This window comes from Gadus chalcogrammus, chromosome 11 (genome assembly GCF_026213295.1).
Source record: "Gadus chalcogrammus isolate NIFS_2021 chromosome 11, NIFS_Gcha_1.0, whole genome shotgun sequence".
NCBI classification, from domain to species: domain Eukaryota; kingdom Metazoa; phylum Chordata; class Actinopteri; order Gadiformes; family Gadidae; genus Gadus; species Gadus chalcogrammus.
Genome location: NC_079422.1, coordinates 10802724 through 10829363, shown reverse-complemented (window position 1 = coordinate 10829363; position 26640 = coordinate 10802724). Strand labels below are relative to the sequence as shown.

The following is a 26640-nucleotide window of genomic DNA, read 5'->3' as shown; positions in this document are numbered from 1 at the left end:
CTCATAGGTCTACATACAGCCCTCCTATATGTCTGCCTGTTGGTCCCATTCTGGGCACCCGCTAAGAATCGTAATAACTTGTAGAATTACATATTCTGATAAATTATATAATGTAAAAATGTAAAAAAATCTTGTAGGTGTTCAATAACGTGGAACTGTTATGTTAGATAGCATACAGAATTATGAATATTTCCATCCCAGTCTCGTAATCTAACTTTTCTATGCTTAACATAAGCAGTCTACATATGTACACATTGAATTTATGTTACCAAGGCAGGAATACAAAGGTCAAATGTTAAACTCTAATATCAGTTTTTTTTCCCTTTTTGCCTACATAGAGAATGTGTACTTCATAATACAGTACGTGGTCTTGCGCTTGTGGGTTTGGAACATTTGCTGTAGCTATGTCAAACGCTCAAAGCGCTCTGTTGTTGAAAAATAAATGTTTGTCATCTGCATCATTCTGTCACTGTACACAAAGGCTTCCAGTGGCTACACTGATGAGCTCCCCAGGGAGTGTATGTGTGTTGTCTCTGCCTGTGTACGTGTGTGTACGTGTGTGTGTGTGTGTGTGTGTGTGTGTGTGTGTGTGTGTGTGTGTGTGTGTGTGTGTGTGTGTGTGTGTGTGTGTGTGTGTGTGTGTGTGTGTGTGTGTGTGTCCATGGGGGTTATCCTTTGTAAGAAAGGTTTGTTAAGGACTCCTCTAGACTATGAGGGTCAGGTATGGTCAAAGTACCCACTGGGGTTGCTGAAGGGGTGGGTTCGCAATCCCTGGGGCGGGTCCCTTCCATGGAGCTTTTCCCTGCGGGCAATGCTAGCAACTGCCAAAACAAACAGAGGCATTCACAAGGGCTTCAGATAAAAAAAGGACCTGAGGGTGATTTATATGCATGTTTGTTGATCTGAATTGGTCTGTGTGTGAGATGGTTATCACATTGGTTTTATTTTAATAAGCCAATTAATAATAACTGCCATTTACATAGACAGACCATAGAGACAGACGCAGGCACAAGAGCAAAACATTGCTCTAGATCTAGATACACACTTAAAACACACACACACACACACACACATACACCATCGCACAATCATAAACACACAATGTCTTGTGTTATTTTTAATTTTGTCTACACTGCTTTAGCAAGTATCATCTGCAGACTTTTCAAAAACAAAATACTCATTATAAAAAGATGACCTGGAGCAATGGCACTCATCTCAGTGTGCATTGTTTTCAGTTTTAATTTGTCTACTTAATTTAGAATGTGGTCTTTTTTGGTGTAACAAGGTGAGGACTCATTATCGTGAGGCAAAAAGTCAGACAAGCAAGGTTTAGTAATTTCTAGAATCCAGAATCTCTCGCCAGCAGAGACACACGGATATCAGAGCACGTGTTCTTTCCTCTCCCCCTTCCTCCATAACTACTTCCTTCCACCCTGCCCTTGAACAAGGCACCTGACCTCCCACTACCCACTGTTCTCAGCGGTGTGTAATGAAAGACTTGCAGTTCTTTTGAGGACCTAACAGGTGGAATTGTGGGTGATTCTCTCTCTTCCTCCGACTGACCCTGTAAATACCCTTGTCCTTGATGCACTTCTTCAAAAAATAGAAAATTGTGTGGGGGGGGGGGGGTGGCAGCAATGTTGGCTAACCTCTAGTAACTTCAGTTATTTTATAGTTGTATTTATTCTGGATTCAGGCAGTATGAGGATGAAGCTACAGCCATAATGAGCCCAGTTTGTTGTTGTGGATGAGTTGGAAGAGAATTCAATTCTACAGGTCAGTTGGGACTCATTCCGAGCTACCGAGTAAACCACAGGACATGTACCAGGGGTACCTTCGAAGGGTACTACACCAGAATAAAACAATACCAATAAAGCATGCAGACGTGCAACGCTGTGGGCGGGGTTATCTTCATAGGCAAGAATCCACCAGCAGAAGACCTTCTACAACTGTTTTAAATGATGCACTTCATCCCGTAACTTTATTAACTTATCTCTTGTAAACATTACCCTTTATTCACCTGCTATTTAATGCTATACTTTATACCTGTGCTGCTTTGTTTCTTTTTATAACCAATTTATTTCTTCCATTGAGATCACACTTCCCTATCTGTGAAACATTTCCCAGTAAGGACCATGTCCTTACAGCGTATTTGCTGGCTCATGCAACTTGACATTGTTTACCATCCAGGTAACCATGGAGTCGTTCAGCTCAAAGGAGATGGCCTTGAAGGCCCAGAAGAAGATTCTGAGCAGCATGGCCACCAAGTCCTCGGTCCAGATGTTCATTGACGACACCACCAGCGAGATCCTGGACGAGCTGTACCGCGTCTCCAAGGAGTACACTGGGAACCGCGCCGAGGCCCAGAAGGTCACCAAGAACCTGGTGAAGATCGCCGTCAAGATCGGCGTGCTGTTCCGGCACTCCTGCTTCAACAAGCAGGAGATGGAGCTGGCGCAGGAGTTCAAGAGGAAACTCCGCCAGGGGGCCATGACGGCCATCAGCTTCCACGAGGTTAGCCACGCCATGCTCCATGTTAGCAACTCTTGTTCGTTCCCTGAGGAACAATAGCCGCAAGGCTAACCACCATTGTATGGTATAGCAACGATCCCTTGAGGAACAAGAGAACATGTTGATGCATGAAAATGAGGGTGGGAGTGTATGTTCATGTGCATGTGCAATTGATGAAATGTGTTTTATTTGCAACTTCATTTTTGCCCATTGTAATAGTATATTGCATTATCCTCATTCATTTTTTTTAGATTGTAGATAAAGAAAAGCAAGACAGCAATATCCCACCGCGGTGTCTAATGATCCCCATCTTGAACCATGGCAGGTGGAGTTCACCTTCGACAAGGCCGTGATGGCTGAGATCCTGACCGGCTGTAGGGACCTGCTGCTGAAGCTGGTGAACACGCACCTGACCCCCAAGTCCCACGGGCGCATCAACCACGTGTTCAACCATTACGCCGACCCCGAGCTCCTCACCAAGCTCTACGATCCCACGGGGCCCTTCCAGGGCCACCTCACCAAGATCTGTGCAGGACTCAACAAAATGGTGGAGGAGGAGACTATATGAGGCCGACTCCTCCAGCCCAAGTGACAGGAGTCCCACCAGCCCCCTATGGGAGACGTAGACGCTCGTAGCCGGCGACTGGACGCAAATATCCACTTCTGTGATGCAAGGAACTGGCAATAAAAACAGTAGGCTGTGCGAGAAAAGTGGACTCCTGTTCAACGATGCTGCCCTGTCAATCTGAAATCTGAGAACAAGCAAGAAAGAAAAATAGAGAAAGAAAGAAGTCGGAATGACTTCTGTAGTTGCTCAAAGGTCAAGCATATTTACAAAGTTTGCCTTGTGTATATTTTGTTCATTGAAATGCAGTCACACATTTATGCTGGTTTTCAGTATATGGCCTCTTTCGTAAATATTGGAATTACCGTCCAATAATATATTTAATATCGTTTAATGTTACTACTGACGTTAAGTATTAATGGTTATTCAGTTTGATAGTGATACGACACTGCCATCTTGTGGTCAATGTGGTGAGTCATCCACATCTTCGCTCATAATCTAGATGGGTTGCCAGAGAATAAACGTGAAGAAAAATCCCCCAACTGATTGCTTTGTTGTCCCACAAGAGCATAAATACAAACTTGAATCCATTTGCTGTTGTTTTTTTCTGGAGATTGCAGCACACGGTTTGAAATAATCCCATACTGGACATTTGGGTAAAGCAAAGCAAGTATATTAGCACTACTGTATAGTACAGTAATATAGTATAGAGAATATTTGATGGTTGCATAATGAGTTGACAAACTGGGTTTTTTAAATATAATGTTGTTATTCTAAAAAAAACGAAGAGGATTAAATCTGCTGGCTCTGTGCAACAATTGCGCAGGCCTACAGCTGCAGTCAATGCTACTGATTGCCAACAGGACAAAGAATTCTGAATACAAATGTGAAATTTAGCAATGAGTTTCTAATTAACTTGGTAATGATAGTAATTTGCCTTGAATTGGAACAGATACATTATTATTAAGACAAAAATTAGTCTCCATTTACTATCAGCATATAAAAGTGTGCGTTTTAGGTAACCAACATTTAATTCAAATTACACTCAATGAGTAGTTTAATAGTTTGGAATATTTAAGAGTTAATCTTGAGAGAAGTAGTGCAATCATTTCAGGACACATTTAACATTGGAATATCCATCTTTATTAAATACAACCATTTCACTCAAATAAGTATACATTAGTAAACAAAACATTGCCTTAAAAATGTAGCTAAAAATGATTATCTGCTACCCTTCTATTAAATTATTTCATCCAAAGTTTGAATTTGGATGAAGCTACACAAACAGTTGGTTGTCCAAAGCTACGTCTGCATAAATAAGCTAACATGAACATTACATGAGCAGGCCCTTAGTCATCATTATGCAGTACTCTTGATCAGCTTGCAAAATGAGCTCTCATATGACCAGCCCCTACTTAAATACAAAACATTTATTCACTTGGCCCTTTGAATGCATATCGGCAACTCTACCATCTGTATGAAATATAAAACATGATGCAATTTCACCAGCCAATGTCAAGCGCTTCTGATCCAACAATAAATAAACTTTAGGAGTGCAATAATAGCGTGTCAAGCACACCACTTAGTCATTGCACACTAAACTACAGTGATACAAGACTAGACTACCTGGCAATGCCGTTCCAGTTTAACCAGTTTCAAAATTCACTAAATGGCATCACTCAAAAATGACAGAGATAGACGCACCAGCAAGCCTACCCAGTAGACTGTACCAACAGGTAGGCTGATCTATCCAATGGGAGTGTCCACCTAGCTGTATGGCATTAAGATCCACCTCCAAGCCTTTACCTAGTGGTATGTCCCAACTGGTATATGGATCAATCCATAATACATGCGTGGACACACACTGTGACTACAGGCAGGTACATTTTGCCCTTTTTTTACGACTCGTGGTAACTACTCAACGTCACTCACGGGGGTAAAACAGGGACCCCGTTTAAAACACCGTCGTCGTGGAATCCACCCAGCGGTGTTGGGGAGACCCAGAGCATCACAGCTGGAAGATCTCGTCCTCCGTCTCCCTGAGGGTCCTTGTGAGCTTGGTGACGGTAAGCGGCACCGCCTGCAGCGACGCCTGCTGGTTCAGCGCCGGCGAGGGCACGCCACTCTGGGAGCGTGGGAGGCAGCGCCTTTCTGGGACACTGCACGCCGCTTCGATAGCGGCAAACCTGCAGGGCAGTGATGGGAAGAGACTCAGATTGTCAGACGTAGGGCCACTAAGACGTGTTACATGTTAAAGGTGACATATTATAACAGCAGGTTTGAGTGTGATTAGCCGTTACAGGCTGTTTTGAAAATCTGCCTCTTCTGACATCACAAGTGGGCGTGTCCATCTAGATGTTTGACGGATAGATGAGCAATGTTTGCTACAGTCCACTGGGTAAGCTGATCTATCCAGCACACATCTAGATGGACACGCCTACCTGTGATGTCAGAAGAGACCGATTTTCAAAACGGCTTGTAGCGGCTAATCATACCTTCACCTGGGGGTATAAAATGTCACCATTAAAAAACATGCATTTTAAATACGATTTGTGTACATTTTGTTTTAAAATGGTTGAGGGGGAAGGGAAGTTCTTCTAACCAAACCCATTGTTACATAGGCGTCGCTGGACACATTTAACAGGGGCCAAGGCCCGAGTGTTGATCTGCTATGCCCCAGTCAAATCTCAGGTTCAAGCTTTAACAAGCTCCTATGTGTGCCACTGGTGTCTTTTAGATTGATGACGCAGAGAAAGGTCTTTTATTTTCCTAATCCACAATGTCAAAGCAATGCATTTCAGCTCAACACAAGCTGAGCTGTGGACCATGTGGTGCGGGTCCGCACACGCTGCACAGCCAGCGATCTGTCCATCAGCACCCTAAACTAAAACCAGGACTGAGGTATGATAATAGGCCGGGGCTGGAGTTAAGTCCCGGTCATTCAGTCTGCTGAGGCGGAGCCACACTTGGCTGGGGGGACATGACAGGCTACACCAGTTTGCCGTCTTATTGGTTAGGAAGAAAGAAAGTTGAGTCACACTCAAGTGATTGACCTCATTGAAAAAATTAAAAATAGACGGCATAGCTTAATGCTCGAAAAGGAAACCAAGCTCGGACACATGAAACCATCAAATCATGACATTTGTGTTGAATTGAATTATATATTTTTCCGAAATATAATTTCTTTGTATTGTGGAATCCAGAACAATGCAAATGTGTAATTGTTTAATGGTTTGAGTCGGATTTTGTTATTATTTCCTCATGCAGGGTTTGATGCCTGAGACTTTAATGCCTTACAACATTTTGAAAGCTAGAAATAAATATTTCCACAAAAAGTTAACACCTCTACATTTATACCTTTACGAATAGTAATTGTTGCAGTTTCAGCCGCAGCAACAATATGTTAATGGCAGTAATAGTGCGCTAAGGAAAGTAAGTACATATATCTAAATGTATAGCATTTATTCCATATATGTATGCATAGATGTCATACTCAAAAAAGCAATTGTGTGATTATTGGAGGACCTGAGCCCCAGTATAACTTTACCGGTATGTATAGCAAAGCCCCTGCTGTTTACTATACAGTGACTGCACCTGTGACCACACCTCTGAAGTCATCAATGAGTTACACCTGTCTTTACGCTCTTTTGGCTTCAGTCTGCTAATCCTTTGCTATTGAGTCAAGGAAACTAGGTGGCCGAAGAGCCAAAGAGTTGGACCAATGTGAGTGCATATCCACAGCATAGTGCAAGCTCAATGGCTTCAGTCTGCTAATCCTCTACTATTCGTACAACAAAACTAGGAGGCTTAAGAGCCAAAGAGTTGGATCAATGTGTAATTATCTTGAATATGCATTTAATAACTCCCATTTTTGGATTTGAATATATTAAATGTTTCTCTCTTATGATTATTACATTATGCCTACATGGTGATGTGCAAATGCTGTGCAAGCAACTGTAAAATAATTTAAAAGTTTCTTACCGTTTCTCCCACTCGTGGCATCCTTGAACAGCTGCCTTCTTGGACTGTCGTATCAAAGAGTCCATTCTTTTGAGGAAGTCCATTGGAGAAAGTTCCGGCCCGTCTTCATCTGCGCAGCCGGGTATCGTCACAGACAGGCCGGTGTTGTCACTCGGAGGAGAAACACAGGTGGTGCGTTCACCTGAATCCTCTTTGAGTAAATCCGGGCAGATGCCAGCTTGAGAGTCTGACAGTAGTGCGGGGATAAACAAGATTTTCTTCAGGAATATTGAGTCGTTGGTGTACAATCTGTTCGCCCGCTTGATTTGTTCTGTCTGAAACAGAGGATGGAATAGTTCAATAATAGACAGACATGAAGTTTGCTGTTAGTTTTTTCTTTACGATCTTTTTTTTTGCCCAGTAAGCATACAGCCATACAGCCTAGGAATGTGTTGTGGTGTAACGCTAATCGTCATCTTTGTATCTTAATTCTGTTATACAACGCCTAAACAATCACACACTTTTTATATATATTTTTACATATTAGAAGACCATACTTACAGAAACTCCGTATTTCAGTGCAAGGCCTTGAAGAGTCTCTCCGGGCTGAACTTTGTGTTGGAGAACTTCATGTGGTACCGGAGGAGCGGCACACTTGACCAGACTCCCGTAGGACCTGCTGCGGTGTCCGCGGAGCAGTCCGGTGCCGCCCGGGTGAACTGGTGGTCGTTCTTCCACCGACATGATGATGATACCAACAGCCTACAGAGACGCGTCGCGGGGACCGGGACTATGCGAGTCACATTCTCCGCCGATCACGCGCCCCTCGTCCCGCGAGCCACACGGTACCATCTCGTTACCGTTGCCTAGTCAACGATTGTCAGGTCCACGCAATCGACATCATCAACAATGATGAAAGGTAATTTATTTGCCGTTAACTGAGCAAACAAAATGCACACATACCGTACTTAGTTTACAAAGTCAGCTGGCCGGTTGTCATCGTCGATAACTTTGTTATCATGGCTGCAGTTCCGGTGGTTTCCCATCATGCCTCGCTTTAAGTCAGGAAGTAATCCACTTAAATGAAACCTCTGGTCGTGTTCGTGCTTCTGAGCATTACCAATATTAAAGATAGTAATTGACCTGTACTGCCTTGTTCGTCAGAACTATTTTACGGATAGAAATGTCCTTTAAGAGGGAGGGCAATGACCCGAGTCAATTAAATGTTTTAAAGGTAAGTAGCATATTGTATCATTGTGAACGTACATCGCCATTCATTCCCCACGGTATATCCAGCTGTGATGATTATGAAGTAGTTTTCTACAAACTGGCATTCTGTTCCAGAAACGGCGTGTTGCAGATCTTCTAGCACACTTTATCCCAGAGGACGAAGCCGATCTGATGAGGAACGGAAGGTAACGAAACACATTTCACTATGACCTCAGGACGCCGAGTTTTTTTGATTCATTGTGTAATTGAGTAGTTTATGTTTGTTTTGCTTTTTCAGATACACCTGCCTTGTGTGTACCAGCCGCCCTATTTTCGATACTATCGACATGCTCACAGTCCACAGAAAGGGGAAGAGGCACCTAGACGGTAAGGAGCTCTTCCTCAACAGAGCAGATGTCTTGTACTCAGGGAGACTCACAAATTAGCTTTGGCTCAAGTCAATATTATCATATTTGTATAGGGATATGATCTCGAATTAATACCAGTTCCAATGTACACATTATGAGCCATTCAAATGTGTAAAGTAAACGTGTGTATTTAAAATACAGCCTGCATTCTCCCAACGTGTACACATAGGGATGAAATGGTACTATGGCAAGAAATCCCAGCTTAAACGTGAAATTACAAAGAGGCAACATTCAAACTATGTGCAAGAGGAAGAAGACAGACAGAATGAACGACAGGTGAGAATAACTAGCATACATCATGTTGCATTATTGCTCCCCTAAGATGCTGCTATTCTCTCCCCAACCATCTATATAAAAACCTATCCAGCTTAAAGCGTTTGTGATTTCAGGAGCCCTCCAGTTCAGCCCCGCTATTGGTACAAACCAGGAAAATAACCCATCATGCCTTGCTCAAGACTGTTCCATACAATAGTCGTCACAAAAAGCTCAGGTGAGTGGATTTTATTTCGACCCCTATATCACCATTTGGGTTAGTACATCAGGTCACCTTTTGAAAGTATCGCTCCTGGTTTGAAAAGTAATCTAAAGAGAAGGCTGTTTTTTTAGCACAGAAAAGGGAATCGGTTCAGACCCAGCTGATCCCCTGGCACCATCAGGCTCGGCACCACTTGAGGTGTGTGAAAGGACCATAGGTTCAAAGGAAGCACCAGCAGCAAGTTCCCCCAGTAGCTACCCGGCAGGTATATCAAGAGTGTGAGAAGAGTGCATGTTCACGCGAGCCAAAGACCCTACCCTGAGTTTAATTAAAGGTGTCCTTGTGTTTGGGCCCTTTATTAGGCAAAGTCAGCAACTCAAAGCCTCTTCGAGGTAAAAAGGAACATAAAGCAATTGCGTCGGAGCCTGTGACAGCCGAGAGGAGGAGAGAACTGGAGCACTACCTCCAAATGAAAAGGTACGGGTTTCCTCATTAAATGTGTTGTTATTGTTCTTGTGAAAACTCACCACTAGATGTCAGTATAACACAATCTTTCTGTTCACCCTTTGTTTTTGTTTTATTTGTTTTTAGCGATGGGTGGCTGCAAGACCGAAGTGGCCAGTGGGTGAAAGATGAAAATGTAGAGTTTGACTCTGACTCTGACGAGCCCCCTCCTTCGGCTCCTCCTCCTCCGGGGGATGAGGAAGACTAAGATGGGTCTATGCAAGTCCACTGGACAGGCATGTGGACACTTGGAATTGCAGTCCTTGGCAGACAGAATGTAGTGCTGTCCATTCATCAATTCAAACTAATAACAATAATGTTTCTGTTACCGCTAATGTTATCTTTCAAAACTCACTGTGCAAATGGGAATGTCCCTGCATTACCTCTCAATCATTTCAAAGTATTGACACTGAAAATGAAGACTAGGAACACTTACCTTTGTCCTTGGTAAACCATACCCAGGCTCTGTGAGCCAGTTAGGGGAAAAACTTAGAAAACAGGTCTATTTTTTAACATGCACTTCAAGTCAACATCAGAGACGTCAATATTTGAAGAACCTGCGCCCACGTCACTGGAGGGACTTTTCAATCACCAACCAGCTGTTGACCAAGAGAATAGAGTGATATTGGTGCTAATCCTGCTGGGAAGGATCTATTGACAATATCCCATATTCCTAAGAACATTCATTTAAAAACCTCGGCTCATCCTTTGATGTTCACTGTGTCTGATGTTCTTTGGCTTATTTATTAGTTGCTGGTAAGTGCTCGTTCCAGATTTGAGTTTTGCATGAGGGCCTTTAACACCGCACTTGTCCTTTACAAGATCAATGTACCGGTTCTACCCAATTTAATCAACCCAGAGCTGCACAGGGGCACAAGTTGGTCTGCCATTCAGTAAATAATTCTGCTCAGCATTACAGTCCAAAAATACGGATGTATTTTACAGTGGAACAAATAAATGGCCAGAAATAGAGTGCCGCATGGCAATACTGACCCTTAAGTCATTACACGACTGTTTTCTGTGACAAATGCCACTGTGGCAGACGACGTGCGGCCCAGGAAGCTCTAAATCAAATGACCTTTTGAGAGAACTGTTTGCTTTGTTTTTTATACATGTGGTCTTTTCAAAGTTGACATGAAGCCAGCCATGCGATTAAGGTCCAAGATTGAAGTTGAACACGCTTGACAACAAATCTAGTGCAAAATCACATACTTTGGAACGGAACCCCCCCCCAGTGCAGGTGGAGAGACGGAAGCCCCTCCGAGCTCAGCAGCTGCTCCATGCCGTTTCGGAAGGCCCCAAAAAGTTCCTTGAGCACACTTGGGTTCACTCCCACTAGCCCCTGCAAACCTTGAAGTGTGGAGGTCTATTTGGAGCAGGGTAACCCAAGCCCAGAAGGCCGAGTTACATTCCCTACCGCTGAACAAGGAGGTTTTTGCTGGTTGAAAACAAGGGTATAAATAGGTCAGGTGCTCATTGGGGGACAGTTAGAAACCCAAGAAAATACTTTTTAAAGGATTAGAGAAAAAAAAAAGAAGGCTTTTGGGGATCATCAATGAGGATTTAAACATGTTTCATAGTTTCAATGTACATTTCATACAATGATTGGTATTCTCTTTAGTTTAGTTTTGTCCTCTAAATGGTTTGGTGACTAAGAAGTCAAATTAAGTCTCATTTTATGTTGGGAACATCAAATGGCGCCTACTCACATTTGTGACATTTGGCACGTTACAACATTTAGAAATGACAGCACTCTTTTATGACCATCTATGGCATTATTTAAACGTTTTTTATTTAAAGTATTTACAAATGCTTATCATCCTCTAGCACCACGTAATCATAAATGGAGGGTTCACTGGTTTGGGAGGATGTTTGGGCCAAACGCACACCCTAAAAGCAAAAGAAAGACACTTGACATTTTGCTTGTGACCTATACATGCTTTTATGATGAAGTCAACAGGCTACAAGAACAGCAGGCTGAAGTTAATGAAATGAAATGGCTTTGACATTGACATGGATGTGAGTATTCACCATGCATGATTTGTTAAACCACTGTGAAAACCCATCACTACGCTGACAGAGCCAGCACTAGGGGAGTTGATGGCAATCCACCTTGTTCTTTTTTTGCAGACAATTGTTGGCTCCGAGGGGATGCAAAATCGATCAACAGAAAACAGGATGTTTGTTTCTCGTGTTCACTTCTTTCTTCAAGCTCATCTCAGCCTCTGTTGGCGAACTATTAGGAAAAAAAAGAGAAATATATTTATGTCTTCCACAGTGGTATAAATGATGCGATGCTCACGGACAAACAAAGTAGTGCTGGGAACAACTGAAGTTATGACAACATGATGTGTGTTTACGGTCCGAAAAGCAATTTAAATATTAAAGCACTCTACTCAGTGTGTACAACACATCCATTATTGATGAGAAGATGGGTAATAGTTATTAGATTCATTTGATATACTGAGATACTGACGCATATCGTTGTTCCTGGTGACGGCCATGGCGGCCCGGGCCCGGGGCCCCTGCTGGGTGAAGTGGTAGCCGAACTTCAGGATGCTGGAGTTGTTCTCCAGCATGGCGGCGATCTCCATCTCCACCGAGTCTCCCAGGGTGTGCCTCTGTAGGCGGGTGATTCAGGGTAAGGCCACGGTAAAGTTTGTTTTACATTGAGTCTTTTAGCCAACACTTTTATACAAAGCGACTAACAAGTCGGGTTGAGAATAAAACAAAGTTTTTCGTTGGTTGAACAAGACATTGCCTGCTGCTTATTTGAACTGGGCCAACTCAATGTCAGCACTGCTTCCAGTTAATCAGACTACAGCATGGTGCATTCTTGGCCAATGTTAATTTGATTCTGCTCTGGGGGCCATGAGAACCCCCAATGACCTCAGTCTGCCTGTAGGCGCCCATGAACATTATGCTCTAACCGCCATACCTGTTTATTAATGGCATTCACTGCAAGTCGCTTCGGATAAAAGGATGCGCTGCATAGTTTTACCATGATAACACGACACAGTGGAAATGTTCCAGGTGCATGCACACTGCCAGAAAAACACCAACATCTGCTTGGGTGTTCATTGGGGCAGTGTGCCAGTAACTTAAAACTGCTGCTTTACATCAGATGAAAGTTTGCCTGCATGGCTAAATCTGGCACATTTTCATGTTGAACTCTGGTGCTCATGTTTATTAATGTGCACTGTCCCTTTCAAATAAAGAAGTGTAAAATCGAATAATGACATTATCATACTGTGTATGAGCTGTATATGAATAAAGGTGAATCTATATTTGTGTTCGACCTGGTTGTCGATCTTGAGCTCCACCAGCGTGGCGTTGCTGGCCATGGCCTTGACTACAGCCTTCATGCCCTCTGCGGTGATGAAGTTAGACTCAATGTTAAGACTCTGGAGACTGGTGTTCTCCTGCAGCATCTCCGCACATGCCTGCACACAGAGAGATTTATATACCACACAAACACATTAATAAAATGTAATAAGGGATACAATGCTGCCATCCTATGTTATTATTATAACCAAATGTAATGTTGTACCGCAATAAATAGGTAATGACACTAATTGATGAGACATTGGACAGTACTGACGAAGGCGACGGGGTCGTTGCTCCGTGTGGCTGCGATGCTCAGGATCTCAACGTAAGAGTTTCCCTTCATGGCCTCAAACACCTCCTTCAGCGTGGGGATGGGAATGTCCTGGTTTCACACACACACACACACACACACACACACACACACACACAAATACACACATAAACACACACACACGCAAGCACCCACACACACACACAACATGGTGAATAAAGCATAGCCTAAGACATGTGTGACCATGGGATTCTTTTTTAAATAGTTTTATGAATCTGAATGAGTGAATAATAGCCACCATGTATTCTTCCTTGAGGACAGTGTGAGACATGCTGTTGTCCTACAACCCCCTCCCCCCTACAAAATGATTTGTACATTTGTGTAATTTCAAAAATATATAAGCCGACTCAACCCTTGAAATAAATCACATACAAACACAACACGTTTTTAAAGATTTTGTTTATGTCCCCCCTATGTATTCTGCTCAGCGGTCTGAGACGTTGCATATACGATGTGCTGCATTTGGGGATGTGTGGCTCTGTAAAATAGGTAATATGTACAGTGATTGCCTCAAGCTGAATCATTAGTAAATTAAAAGCTACTTTTAATAGCTGTGTGTCTGTTAAAGAAGATCATTTGATATGCGTTGGTGATATACTCTGGAGGGGACATAAAATAATGAGATCTGCGCCCTTTACTGCATTACTCTGAAGTACCTTTAACAGTATTGAATGCTCAGAAAAGCAACAGACGACCATTCAGTCATTTCAACCCACTCAACGAGGCCCCCCAACCACAAAGTACATCCTAACACCTTCCTGTGGGGCTGACCTTGATGTTGTTGAGGTTGACCTCCGTCAGACCACTGTCGTTGTTGTGGATCCTCTCCACGGTCTCCTCCACGTTGGTGGTGTTTGGGGGCTCTTCCGGAAAGATCTTGAAGGGATCTTGTTTTACAACACCTACATAAAAAAACATTTCCCGAAACAAACCAACAGGTGAGGCTGAGAAAATCGAAGCAATCAATATTAGAAAACTACAAAGGTTCCAAGTGTGTGTTAATTTTTATAAAATGAATTTCAGGCAAATCGAAGCTGAAGTTTCATAATGCCATTTCCTTTTTGTTTCATATTCTTAGTTTGTTACCAAAACATGTCATTTATGTGGGGTCATCCTTGAGTGTTATTTGAGGAATACATACTGTTGATGCCCTCCGTGTTGGCGATCTTCCCCGTGCAACCCAGAGCATCATAGTACTGCTTGTTGCTCATCAGGGTATACATTCCAAGGATAGCTGCAGAAACACAGAAGGGACACTGTGTATAAATATATGATAGATTACAGTTGCAAGTAACATTGGGGAGGGATAACAGGATCAGGACATAATGATTGATTGTAATGTCTGTCATGCAAGTATCACAATGTTAGGATTATGCAAGGAAAATGTTGAGAAAGAAATAGGCGAAAACATTATCGTGTGACTTTCTTGTAAATGCCTTCATTGGCCGATGCAATGAAGAACAAACACTTGGATCATATAAGATAATATCAATAACATCAAACGATATCTGTAACTGTAGTGGGCCAAGTACACAATCTCTGAGATACGGTTCAAAGATGTAATCACAAATTAATGGATAAGAAACCAGAAACCAAAAGTTAACTTTGTCAGGGAAAGTACAACACAGCATCAAATTCAATAGAACTAGAATTACAATAGTAGTATTTCCACCATGTTGAAGTAGTTTTAACTACTCAAGGTTAGATCAAGGCTACCCAGTTGCCCAGACTCTTGTAGAAGATGTGTACTGAATGTGGTTGAGAAATGTTGCGAAGGCATAGGGTTTCATAGGATGATATTGTCGCTCCATAATCGACAATTTGGAGCTAGTATAAACTATTAAAGTGTGTTTGTGTGTCTGCAGATTTATGAGTGGGGTAGCACTGGGCATAGTCGATTTTACTTGACAAGATCAAACCCCAAGCACCTAGAAATATTTATGGTCTCAATGGCTCCAAATATGAATCCGGTTCAGTTCAATCTATTTAATCAGTCTAGTCTATTTCTAATTCTGCCTTTATTCATAAGAAGGTTAAGCCTAAAACCCTTAAATACATGTCATGTAAAACCGTATATAGTTTGACTGAAGAGGTAAAAATAACGGTGGTTTTGGTTTTATATTGCTGTTACTCGGCTAGACCTTGAGATGGCAACAGTGCCTGTCCTCATTTGGACACTCTCCACCCCCATGACCCATGCACCACCCCCTCTCCTCCACCCCACCACTCCACCACCTCACCACCCACCGAGGAAGCCTTAGGGAGACAGCTGCATGGTTGGGTGTCAACATGCTAACGTTGCACCCCTGCCAACGCACAGCCCTGGGAGTAGTTCAGGGCTCTTTTCTGGTCTCCCGTTTAATGAGCTGACCCGACGATGTCCGAAGAACGAAATGACAAAATAATTAAATAGACTGTGTTTGTGACGACCCCCCCTCCCCTGACCTAAACGTTTCTTCTGGGAGTTAGCTAGGCTGGCGAGGCGGAGATAGCTTGACTATTGTAGACCCATCCACCGTTCAGCGTGTCCAACAGAAAGCCCTCCAAACAAAAGACTGCCGGAGGCTGATGGAGGCTTAATCCTCATCTGGACCCTGTCCAAGGTCAAAACGGTGGTCGCACTGGCAGGCTAATCTTACAGGAAATCAGGCTAATGAGCTAGCCACCTAGCATAATGGCCTGGCCTGCCAAGGTTCCTTTGAGAAATTTGCATGCCATTTGATTAAACAATCATGTCAAAATGTTTTTGCTATGTGGTTATTTTGTAACGTAAAATAAAAAAATACATACTGTTTAACTGTTGTTCTCTCATGGTGTGGTGAATTGGCAATAAACTAAGAAGCAACAACCATTACCAAACTAGACCAGGAACAAAGGAATGGTACTAATTTAAAAAAAGAAAATACTAATTTCAACATCCACGACTGACTACTTTCCTGTATAACCATTTGGTAAAGCTAAAGGCCTTTTCTACTTCCATATGGTCATAATATCAGACAAGGCACTTCCCTGGCATGGCTAGATGTCATGTTATGCATATCATGTAAACCACCCATAGAAAGGTAAACTGCACTTCCCTCTTCCCTCCAAAGCCCTCGCGACTCATAAGCCATATTCAAACCAAATATTCATATTCAGTTCAAAAAATTTCTGCCCAATCAACATCGGAGAAACAGAACCCATTAAAACTGAAACACATCACGACATAAACGGTCTATCTGTGAACTCCTGTTGTTTTGCCTGCTCAGATAAAGAATTCACCCCCAACTGCCAATGTACTGCCCCGACCCTCAAAGCCCCGCCTCCACCACCACCAACCCCTTCAACGGACGCATCTCCTGCTTTTCAGTGGCCGGGCTCCAGATGGATTTATTTCTGTGTTGCTGAGCATGGGGAATCGGAAACCCAGCATGCCATGCTCCACATCGCATGTCTGGCCGTTTCTGTTAGAGTGCACAGGGTGGGTGGGCAGCTTTGGGGGGTTACCGATGGGGGGAAGGGGGGGATTGAACAATGTGGAGCGAACCCTGGTGGTACGAACGGAGGAACAGCACAACATTACTAAGTGGGGCAGAGACACCATGTTGTTTTGATAGCACTCATAGTCTGTCTGACAGCCTGTCATGGGATCACTGTTTGATTGGATCGCTTGGGCCACGTGACTGGAGCATTGTTACAGCATTGGTGGACGCATTCTTTCCAGCTGGTAACATGGATGAGGCATGGTGGTGTGCCGGCTGACAGGCTAACACTGAGTGAAAGAATGGTATGGTCACCACTGTACGGACGTTAATATCCTTATTGTGGTGACAGAAGTGGAGGGAAGCTAACACTTCCAGGTCCGGGCTACAGATGGAACTACAGGTGGAAGAAGATATGACGTAACAACAGCAGAGACGACATGTGTCTTCAGCAATGCCTGGTGTGGGTGACAGATAAGCTTGACATCATGACGGGTCAATATCACCCTTTTTCATAATAAAATCATTGTCTACATTATGAGGACATATAAAGGCCATACACACAAGTCTAAATGGAGACTAAATGTGGCTGAATAGAAACCCAAATATTCCAATGTTTTCTCCATATTAGTTACCTTTGGGAGGTGTTTTAAACAGTGCATTTCTGGGAATGTGGTAGCCCTTGACTCTACCCCAGGTCTACAGAGTCAACCTTTTTCATTAAAAATAACCCTTTAACCTTTCCTTTCATATTCCTAGATCAGACTCAGAACTCTTTACTGAGCGAGAAGACCTGCAGGAATAAGAAGTGGGTGAGGTGCTTGAATTTAATATTTGAAACTAACTATAGACCGGACAGTACTACAGTCATGCAGCAGAGAGAGAAAAAAACACACAGTTAATACAAAAACATACTGTGTACAGTGGGGAGGGGGGGCTCTCTAACCTGCGATGTCGCACATCTCAGCATCAGTGGCGTTCTTCAGGGCCTCTTCCAGCTCCGGCTCCAGGGTGATCTGCTCGCTTAGGGGGATCTGCCCGGTCGCCGTGGGAACAAACGCCTTCCCTGGAGAAGAATGGCGGACCAGACAGAGAGAGAGAGAGAGAGAGAGAGAGAGAGAGAGAGAGAGAGAGAGAGAGAGAGAGAGAGAGAGAGAGAGAGAGAGAGAGAGAGAGAGAGAGAGAGAGAGAGAGAGAGAGAGAGAGAGAGAGAGAGAGAGAGAGAGAGAGAGAGAGAGAGAGAGAGAGAGAGAGAGAGAGAGAGAGAGAGAGAGAGAGAGAGAGAGAGAGAGAGAGAGAGAGAGAGTTAGACAGTGACAGATGGATATTATTTGTATAGTATTTTTTGTGTTCGGAAGTTCATTCACAAAACAGGTAATTGGAAAGGTTATCAGAGGCATAGGGTTAAGTCTAGTGGTTAGGGTGTTAAACTGCAAGCCATAAAGGTACTGTGTTCGATCCCCAATGTACAATGTATCTGTATCTATAAGTTGCTTTGGGTAAGGGCATCTGCTGCATTACTTAATAGAAGTTTGGGTTTTTCTGAGGTTAAACAACCTGAAGGCCCGTCCCTGCTCTGTCTGGCGCCTGTTTAATTAGCCTTCAAACACAAGACAACAGCCTTGCTGTTTTGGTAAAAGCTTTGTTCGTATCAAGTTTCCTAAAACACCAGTAAAAGACAGCTTATCAGGTTTTATTCTGTTTCCATTGTGACTCACGTCTGCTTACTGCGTAAGCGCTTCATGCTACTGTTACTTTTTCTTATAAATAGATAAATACTAGTGCAAATAAGTACTTTTCGTACTGCAGCTGACAGATTTGTGTTGATTATTAAATGTGGGGAGAAGTGAGAACAGCCTCCTCTCTGGCAGTTAAAGGAGTTTTCTTTACTGGCTGTAATGGAAAAAGCGACTCTACACCAGAATGCACGCACACACTCACCCACACACACACGCACACAAACAAACACACACACACACACACACACACACACACACACACACACACACACACACACACACACACACACACACACACATAACATGTGTCTGCACACACACTCACAGACACACACACACAGACACACACACACACACACACACACACACACCCACACACACACAAACACACACACACACACACACACACACACACACACACACACACACACACACACACACACACACACACACACACACACACACACACACACACACACACACACACATTTGCCCTCCTGTGCAATGGTCCACTGCAGGGACCAGCTCTAAACTAGTACTGTCCGTTATTCAGCCTTAATTTCAACAGGAAGTCTATCAGAAAAGGTAACACTATGAAGGTACTGGTCTGGGACACAAGGTTAAACACACTCTGAGGTTAAATAGGTTTAAAGGTCTATCGTCAGCCTCAAGCATGTAGAAAGTACATATATATGGTAATCATAGTCACCAGTTAGCCATTTTGATAAAGAGTGTATATGTAAAATGCACTAATTTGCTCAAATAATGCTGAATTTGCTAAACACGGAAGATCAACCTTCGATCACTCATAATAATAATAGGAGGACCTCAGGGCTGAAGGGTGGGTCCCTGCTGGCGGTCCAGACTACCTTTCTTCTCCCCGGTGAAGGGGATCAGGTCTTCCCTGTCCTCGTGCTCCAGGGCGCTCTTCTCCAGGTAGTCCTGCAGTGCGTCGCGGTCATAGTCCCCCGTGGGGGTCTTCTTGGTCTGGTCCCGCTGCCGGTAGCCCGCTGGGAGCATGGCATTCTGGGATACAGAGGGAGGTCAAAGGTCAAGCTCATCGTTTTAGTAGGGCTCTTGCTGAGGGTCCCTATCTCCCTCAGCTCTCTCCCCCCCCCCCCCCCCCACGGGCCCCTACCTCGAGCTCCATCTCCTGGAGCCTTCATCCCCATTATAGGCCCCCCTACCTCCAGCAGCTCTCTCCCCGACTATAGACCCATACATCCCAAGCTCTCTCTGCCACTATTGGTCCCTATCTCCCTCAGCTTTCTCCCACACTATGGGCCCTTACCTCGGGGTCCAGGTCCTGGAGCTCACACTCCAGCTGTTCCAGCTCTGCAGCGCTGAGGCCTTTGAGGATGGCATCCTCGTCTATGTCCCTGGGGTCCGACATGGTTCCTGTAGTGCCGGCTCACATGTGCATACACACACACACTCACACACACGCTTGCACGTGCACACACAGCTTCTCACACCAGCGAAGAGGAGAGGCTGCTGGGGGTGGAGAGGGCGGAGTTGAGAGAGATGGATGGAGAGGGAGGGGTGGGGAGGGAGGGGTGGAGAGGGAGGGGTGGGGAGAGAGGGGTGAGGAGAGAGGGTTGGAGGGATGGATGGAGAGGGAGGGGTGGGGAGGGAGGGAGGGGTGGAGAGGGAGGGGTGGGGAGGGAGGGGTGGAGAGGGAGGGGTGGGGAGGGAGGGGTGGGGAGGGAGGGTTGGAGAGGGAGGGGTGGAGAGGGAGGGGTGGGGAGGGAGGGTTGGAGGGATGGATGGAGAGGGAGGGGTGGGGAGGGAGCGGGGGAGGGAAGGTTGAGAGAGATGGGTGTATAGGGGATGAAGAGACAGGGGTGGAAGGAGGGATGTTGTTGGATAGAAGGTAGTAGATGGGGGGTGAGAGGTGGATTAGGGAGAGAGGAAACAGAAGGTTGTTTGATTGCAATGAAACTTGGAACATCTGTTGCTAGATCCATCACTGCATAGATTCCGACAAGCACACCAGCGCACACATTCAGGCACGCACACACACACACACACACACACACACACACACACACACACACACACACACACACACACACACACACACACACACACACACACACACACACACACACACACACACACGCACACATACAGTTGTTTATTGGTCATTTGTTACATGTATATCAATATAAACATGTTTTATGTATATTCTAGTGGGAACAGAAGAAAACTGGGTGCCACCCACGGGTGCACTGCATTAGAGAGATGAGGGAGCGATGAGGGCTCGAAGCCAGGAACGAGATATGGAAGAAGCGAAAGTTCTCTGCTATTCTTAGTCACCATACATGATGAGTTATGGTTTAAAGTTACTGAAGAGGGAAAAGAGGAAAGGAAGGGAGAGGCGATAGGAAAGGAGGGGAGGAAAGGAAGTAAATGAGTAAGTAATGAAGTCTGAGCTGTGCATGAAGTTGGATAGTACCCCTCCTTATTTATCTTCAGCAAACATTCGTGCAGAAAGATGACCCACCCAAAAATGTCACCCACAACTGACACACACACACACACACACACACACACACACACACACACACACACACACACACACACACACACACACACACACACACACACACACAACCACACACACACACACACACACACACACACACACACACACACACACACACACACACACACACACACACGGACGCCCCACACACCAGCCGGGGGTCTTGTGTAGTAACAAAGCAAATGGAAGCAGAACCCAGGGAGAGAGACCAGACCAGAAACCGTAGAACATGCAGACCTCAGGGGATATCGCTTGAGTCACACAGTGAGTCATGCAACACCAAAATATGCATGTCCCGTCCAAATTCCATCCCAACTTGGCAATTGGAGGAAAACCCCTCTCAGCCTTCTACGTGTCATCACGCAATAACTAATATGTTGGGTGAGGTCATGATAACCATTGTAATGAAGAGAGATTAACTACAGTTGACTATAACACCCGATGATGTCATTCCATCGTTAACATTAAAAAAACCACTGTGCAGTGTTATTGTTTTAGTGATGTGTAGTCAATGCATCAATGTTGTTCAATTAGTAATCTGATATCAAAGTTGCATATCTGACATAGCTTCATATTTAAGGATATCAGTGTACTTTGTTCTGCTCCATTGTATTAGATTGTATGTAATTCCAGTGTGACTGAAATGGATGTCATTGTAGCTTCAATCAGCAGCATGCTGGTCCAGAGACAATCAGTCCTGTTGCTGTCAATCAAACACCTGTGTGCAATCTAACCTTACATCATACAAACGTTTTTGATTTCAGACACACGCACACACACACACTCACACACACACACACACACACACACACACAAACACAAACACTCACGCATGTAAGTATCAAATATATTCACATTTTAAAGCTCACATTTACAGTATACGGTTTTACTTTGCTCTGTAGACTACTCGATTGTTGTGAGGCTCTCTGTTGTGAGTGACTTTGTTGACTGTGAAAGTTGCTTTATAAATAACCCAAGGCTACTTACTTATTAATATCACAATATCATAATCATAATATCATCCACAGCAGCGTTACAGAAACATTACCAGCAACGCTAAGGAAGGAAGACACGGGACCGAGTGACCTTTGACCTCTCCTCCTCTTCACTGTGACTCTCTAATGTGCAAATCCAGACACACAAACAAGCCTGCAGCAGCTGAAGAGACACCGTGGCTGACCCGCAGAACAGAGGGAACGCTCATCCACCATCCATCTTTCTCTGTCCAGTTATCTAAAGGAATCCATCCAGAGGAATCTATCCATCTATCTATAGGTATCTATCTATAGGAATCGATCTATAGGCATCTATCCTTCTATCTAGACGCATCCATCCATCTATCTATAGGTATCTATTCATAGGAAACTATCTATAGGTATGTATCCATCAATCTATAGGTCTCTATCCATCTATCTAGAGGCATCTATCCATCTATCTATAGGCATCTATCAGGTATCTATCCATCTATATGCATCCATCCATCAATCGATAGACGTCTATCGTCTCTCTCTCTCTCTGTAGGTGCCATCTAAATGAAAGGATTAGAAATGATAGAATAATCTTGTTCAATGTGTTGTTTTGTTATTGATGTTCCCTATTGTGTATATTTGTTACATGCTCCCTGTTGTTCTGTATATTTAGGTCCTCAAAAGAAACACAAACGACCAAATCAACACCTTCATTAGAGCAGACATGTGTTTGAAGCATATATCAGGGTCAGGGACATCCCCAAGGGCTGGAGCGTGGCTCTTTAAAAGGCTTTATTCCCTGGACTCCAGCCAGTCATCTGACTGCCCCAGAGCTCTTGAGCCCCGGTTATTGTACATATAAATACCTAGCTGTTTATTTTATGACATGTTATCCAAAAGTGGAAGTTCAGAACAACTGAGCACTAGTGGGCCAGTAATTAATGATAAAGGAACTGAAAATCACAGAAACAGGGGAGAGTTCAAGATCAAAAAGAATCAGAATAGATAAAAAATGGATTTGAGAAAAGTAGCAATCCATGCCATAATCCAAAAACTATTTATCTATCAATCAAGTACAGTATATTGATACATTAACGGACAACTCAGTCCACTACATACAGACCAACAGATAAACAATGAGCCCTGGCAAACATTTCCCAACACAATGAATAAGAATGGTGTCCATGGGTTCTATCATTAGGCTAACGTCGTGGCTGCTAGAGCCTTGATGTTGAGTTGAGCCTTTGTTGAAGGAAACAAAGGCCCACACTGGAACCCTTGGGGACTCTGTGAATGTACAATACATTTGCCGCCAGAACCCCCTGGTGGGTTTCGGTGGGATCCAAAACAAAATGGAGTAGAGAGGGGTAAATAGGGGTTGGACTTCGGAGGTGGGAGGTGGGAGGCGGGAGCCGGGAGGAGGTGGGGTGTCACCTGCCACTTCCAGCTGGTCGGGACATTTTCCCCCACCCCTCAACGTTTCAACAACCTCCTCTTCATGAGCCTGCTTGTTCCCTGGTGGTACATGGTACTTTCAATACCCGATGATAGATTACTGAAGTTAATCACACTCATAAATCTCTTTTGTTTCTCTCCAAACACATTTGACATGACGTCTGTAATCCACAGGTTAGTATAAAAACGTGCTTTTAACTGAAAATAACAGTTGGCCTGAGAGGCTGTTCAATCTAGATCAACTAGATTAAACTTACTCATCTAGCACGGCTTCTGAGGCAAGTGCCCTAGAGTTCACTGCAAACACACTGTAGGTGTGATCCTTTTTTACTAGTGATCCTATTAGAAAAACATTCAAGAGAAAGTTTCATAAGGGCTGGGGACTACTCTACTAGTCAAGGATCTGTGTATAAGAATACATTTACAATTGCATTTCTCAAATTGTGTGCTTTATAGAGTGGTTTGAAGGAGCCGGGACCGAGGATCAGGGGCCAAGGCTAGGGGCTCCGTCCCTTCCCTTTGACTTCCATTGGCCGGTCTGGCGAAGTCTCACTATTTGTGAGGTTGCCTCTCCCACGTCTTACCGCTCAAGTGTAAAATTCCAAATCAGCCCCCAGCTTAATTTTAGCTTCACAAGTCAACTGCTTCCAGCAGTGTCAATCCTCCTCAGCTTGGTTTGCTGCTTCTGGCAGACGCCTCTGCCACATTTAAAGGCGTAAGAATGATGTCTCTCCACTGAGCAGCCCACCGTGGATTAGTTCCAACTTCCGACACAAAGACACCCATAGGGACGTGTGTTTGATTAATTATAAAATGCCTTGCTGTTGATTGTAGTACTATACAAGGCCTAGTGATGAATTCATTTCCATTTGGATTGTTCTTGTAAATGTTGCCTAATAAGCTCACATATGATTCATTGGTTAACTTTAACTATAGCCTGTTTGATGTAAACACATCCTCGCTCTCCCAAATATGTTTCCTTCTTCTTAATTCACCTCAATGGTTACATCTAGCAGGTAATTCATTTTAGTTATTCCCATGAATGATGCGTTCAAATGTAAGGTATGTTAAGGCAAGGGCTTGTTTTGGGTACAGTATGACTTTTATTGTGGTTAAACTGTTGGTTACGGTAAGAAATTGTTGTGGTTAAGGTACTGGTTATAGGACAATACCGTTCTGGGTGATTAACCAATCGTAAGCGTCTTCAGGCTTCACTCAAGCATCTGTTACCAAAAGGATTTCCTTGAAGCCTACTGATTCTGCAAAAGAGCACATAGCATACGCGATCCTATCATGACTGCATACAATGGCAATAAAGCACTTTCCTCTTTTGAAATCAATGTGCGGATGTTAGCTGATATTTTCCACTATGGTAAGGATTTGTTGTGGTTATGGTATGGATTAAGGTAAGTTTGTTGTTACAGCGTTGGTTAAGATATAGATTGAAGTACAGGTTTGTGGTGGTTTAACATATGGTTAAGGATCAGGGGAAAGGAATTCATTAAGGGAATAGTATAATAAATAGCAACATGCTCCTTCAATGAAGGGGCTACACCCTCTACTCTACATTATCTGCACCAAACCAGCCACCACTACCGATAACCCAACTGTGTCCAGGGCTACGACCTTGCCAGGTGCTCCACTTAACCCTAGCCTATAGCGTTTCTAACGTCCCCGACCACAGTCCCAGTGCCCTCTGTGCGTGGAATGATCCGCAAAGAGAAGGCAGCTATTAGTACAGCTTAACCCCTACCACCTCCCAGTCAGATACCATCCTCTCAGTACAAGTAATTTAATTCCAGGCGATTGTCAACCCTCGCCTACAGAATCTCCATGTCAACTTTAGTTTGAGAAATATCAATTCACTACCTTAAGCACACACACACTTACACAAGCTTAAACTAGCTTAAAACTTCTGCAGAGAAAGTCACCCCAATGTTCATTCACGCATACAGGCAGTGTGCAGAGACAAGGCTGACACACACAGACACACAACACAAGCTCAAAAGAGTAACCCTCCAAAGGAAAAACCCAGAGTGAGAGATTAAAGAATAGGTCAGCCAGCCCCCACCTCACCCCCACATCGAGAGACAGAGAGAGGAGTCAGAGAGAGAAGCAGCCTCCCACCTACCTTGACTGTGCAGCAGTACTGAAGCCCCGCGGCAAGCCAGAGCCCGCAGTAAAAACCCAAAGAAAGGCTCTCTCTTTTCTCTCTCTCCCTTCGCTGGTGTCTCTCTTTCCCTCCCCTCACAACCCCTTACCCTTGCTCCCTCCCACTCACCTCTCTCTCTCTCTCTCTCTCTCTCTCTCTCTCTCTCTCTCCCTCTCTCTCTCTCTCTCTCCCTCTCTCTCTCTCTCTCTCTCTCTCTCTCTCTCTCTCTCTCTCTCTCTCTCTCTCTCTCTCTCTCTCTCTCTCTCTCCCTCTCTCTCTCTCTCTCTCTCTCTCTCTCTCTCTCTCTCTCTCTCTCTCTCTCTCTCTCTCTGATGTGATCTCACTCAGTCTATCTCACTCTGTCTATTTGTTGCCCCCCTCGGCCCCTAATATCTCTGGCCCCCAGAAGCTCTTTGGGGCCTGGGCAGTGCTGACACTGTATTGTTGCATCACTTCAAAGGCGGGGTCAGCATTTAATATTGCAGCTGAGTGAACGAAAGCCATTAGACATCCAACTTAAAAAGAAGTGTGAGAGGGAGAGAGAGGGTGTGTGTGTGTGTGTGTGTGTGTGTGTGTGTGTGTGTGTGTGTGTGTGTGTGTGTGTGTGTGTGTGTGTTGTGTGTGTGTGTGTGTGTGTGTGTGTGTGTGTGTGTGTGTGTGTGTGTGTGTGTGTGTGTGTGTGTGTGTGTGTGTGTGTGTGTGTGTGTGTGTGTGTGTGGAGGGATTACTAAGAATAAACTACGCAGAGGTGACACCTAGTGGCAATCCACTAACTATGGTGAACTACTTCCAAAACATGTCATGGTCTCCAAAAGTATCGAGGGGCAAAGTTTGAAGTGATGAGGTTCCTTGATAGATTTATGAATTATATTTAGTTATTTAGCCCATCAATTTTAAACTATAGGTCAGAGCGAGATTGTTCGTTGCGCAATCACCTACGTACATATATAGGCTGCAATTAATTTGAGCAAAAAGCAACATTAATTGATTTTTATCACATCAATGGG

At 44.1% G+C, this 26640-nt stretch overlaps 4 protein-coding genes across 6 annotated transcripts in view; 2 read left to right on the top strand and 2 right to left on the bottom strand.

Moving 5' to 3' along the window:
• The window catches only part of tnfaip8l2b (tumor necrosis factor, alpha-induced protein 8-like 2b), a 7336-nt gene extending 3670 nt beyond the window's left edge, over positions 1–3666 (top strand). Inside the window, exons 2-3 of the mRNA XM_056601575.1 lie at positions 2191–2514; positions 2837–3666. Coding sequence (XP_056457550.1) covers positions 2197–2514; positions 2837–3079 — 561 coding nt within the window. The 5' untranslated portion in view covers positions 2191–2196 and the 3' untranslated portion in view covers positions 3080–3666. The remainder of the gene's footprint in view (positions 1–2190; positions 2515–2836) is intronic.
• A 518-nt stretch (positions 3667–4184) lies between these two features.
• Positions 4185–8095, bottom strand: lysmd1 (LysM, putative peptidoglycan-binding, domain containing 1). Its single transcript, XM_056601574.1, has 3 exons — positions 7598–8095; positions 7058–7371; positions 4185–5262 (listed from the first exon to the last, which is right to left on the bottom strand). Exons 1-3 carry the CDS (start codon positions 7778–7780, stop codon positions 5085–5087), a joined length of 675 nt encoding a protein of 224 aa, XP_056457549.1. The 5' UTR covers positions 7781–8095; the 3' UTR covers positions 4185–5084.
• On the top strand, positions 8071–12346 carry scnm1 (sodium channel modifier 1). The gene is made up of 8 exons (XM_056601573.1): positions 8071–8270; positions 8381–8451; positions 8544–8632; positions 8843–8949; positions 9063–9163; positions 9280–9413; positions 9511–9625; positions 9740–12346. The coding sequence occupies exons 1-8, from the start codon at positions 8220–8222 to the stop codon at positions 9858–9860; spliced, it is 789 nt and encodes a 262-aa protein (XP_056457548.1). The 5' UTR covers positions 8071–8219; the 3' UTR covers positions 9861–12346.
• On the bottom strand, positions 11700–25801 carry tmod4 (tropomodulin 4 (muscle)). 3 transcript variants are annotated; one of them, XM_056601571.1, is made up of 10 exons: positions 25613–25801; positions 19802–20001; positions 19380–19536; positions 17718–17837; positions 14452–14544; positions 14082–14212; positions 13254–13361; positions 12952–13095; positions 12129–12273; positions 11700–11888 (listed from the first exon to the last, which is right to left on the bottom strand). In XM_056601571.1, the coding sequence occupies exons 2-10, from the start codon at positions 19901–19903 to the stop codon at positions 11866–11868; spliced, it is 1023 nt and encodes a 340-aa protein (XP_056457546.1). In that variant the 5' UTR covers positions 19904–20001; positions 25613–25801; the 3' UTR covers positions 11700–11865. The 3 variants fall into 3 exon arrangements, with proteins under 3 accessions (XP_056457546.1, XP_056457545.1, XP_056457547.1); XM_056601570.1 differs by having other exon boundaries at positions 19802–20004; positions 25613–25730; XM_056601572.1 differs by lacking the exon at positions 25613–25801 and adding an exon at positions 24654–24735 and having other exon boundaries at positions 19802–20004.
• Positions 25802–26640: the final 839 nt, after the last annotated feature.

Coding starts and splice junctions, on each gene's coding strand:
- lysmd1 (XM_056601574.1), bottom strand. CDS start 7,780: ATGTCGGTGGAAGAACGACCACCAGTTCACCCGGGCGGCACCGGACTG. Junction 7,372..7,597: donor CACTGAAATACGGAGTTTCT/GTAAGTATGGTC, acceptor CCTCTGTTTCAG/ACAGAACAAATCAAGCGGGC. Junction 5,263..7,057: donor TGCCACGAGTGGGAGAAACG/GTAAGAAACTTT, acceptor ACTGCCCTGCAG/GTTTGCCGCTATCGAAGCGG.
- scnm1 (XM_056601573.1), top strand. CDS start 8,220: ATGTCCTTTAAGAGGGAGGGCAATGACCCGAGTCAATTAAATGTTTTA. Junction 8,950..9,062: donor ACAGACAGAATGAACGACAG/GTGAGAATAACT, acceptor TTGTGATTTCAG/GAGCCCTCCAGTTCAGCCCC. Junction 9,626..9,739: donor CACTACCTCCAAATGAAAAG/GTACGGGTTTCC, acceptor ATTTGTTTTTAG/CGATGGGTGGCTGCAAGACC.
- tmod4 (XM_056601571.1), bottom strand. CDS start 19,903: ATGTCGGACCCCAGGGACATAGACGAGGATGCCATCCTCAAAGGCCTC. Junction 17,838..19,379: donor CTTCACCGGGGAGAAGAAAG/GTAGTCTGGACC, acceptor ATTCTTCTCCAG/GGAAGGCGTTTGTTCCCACG. Junction 12,274..12,951: donor AGCTCAAGATCGACAACCAG/GTCGAACACAAA, acceptor ACCCGCCTACAG/AGGCACACCCTGGGAGACTC.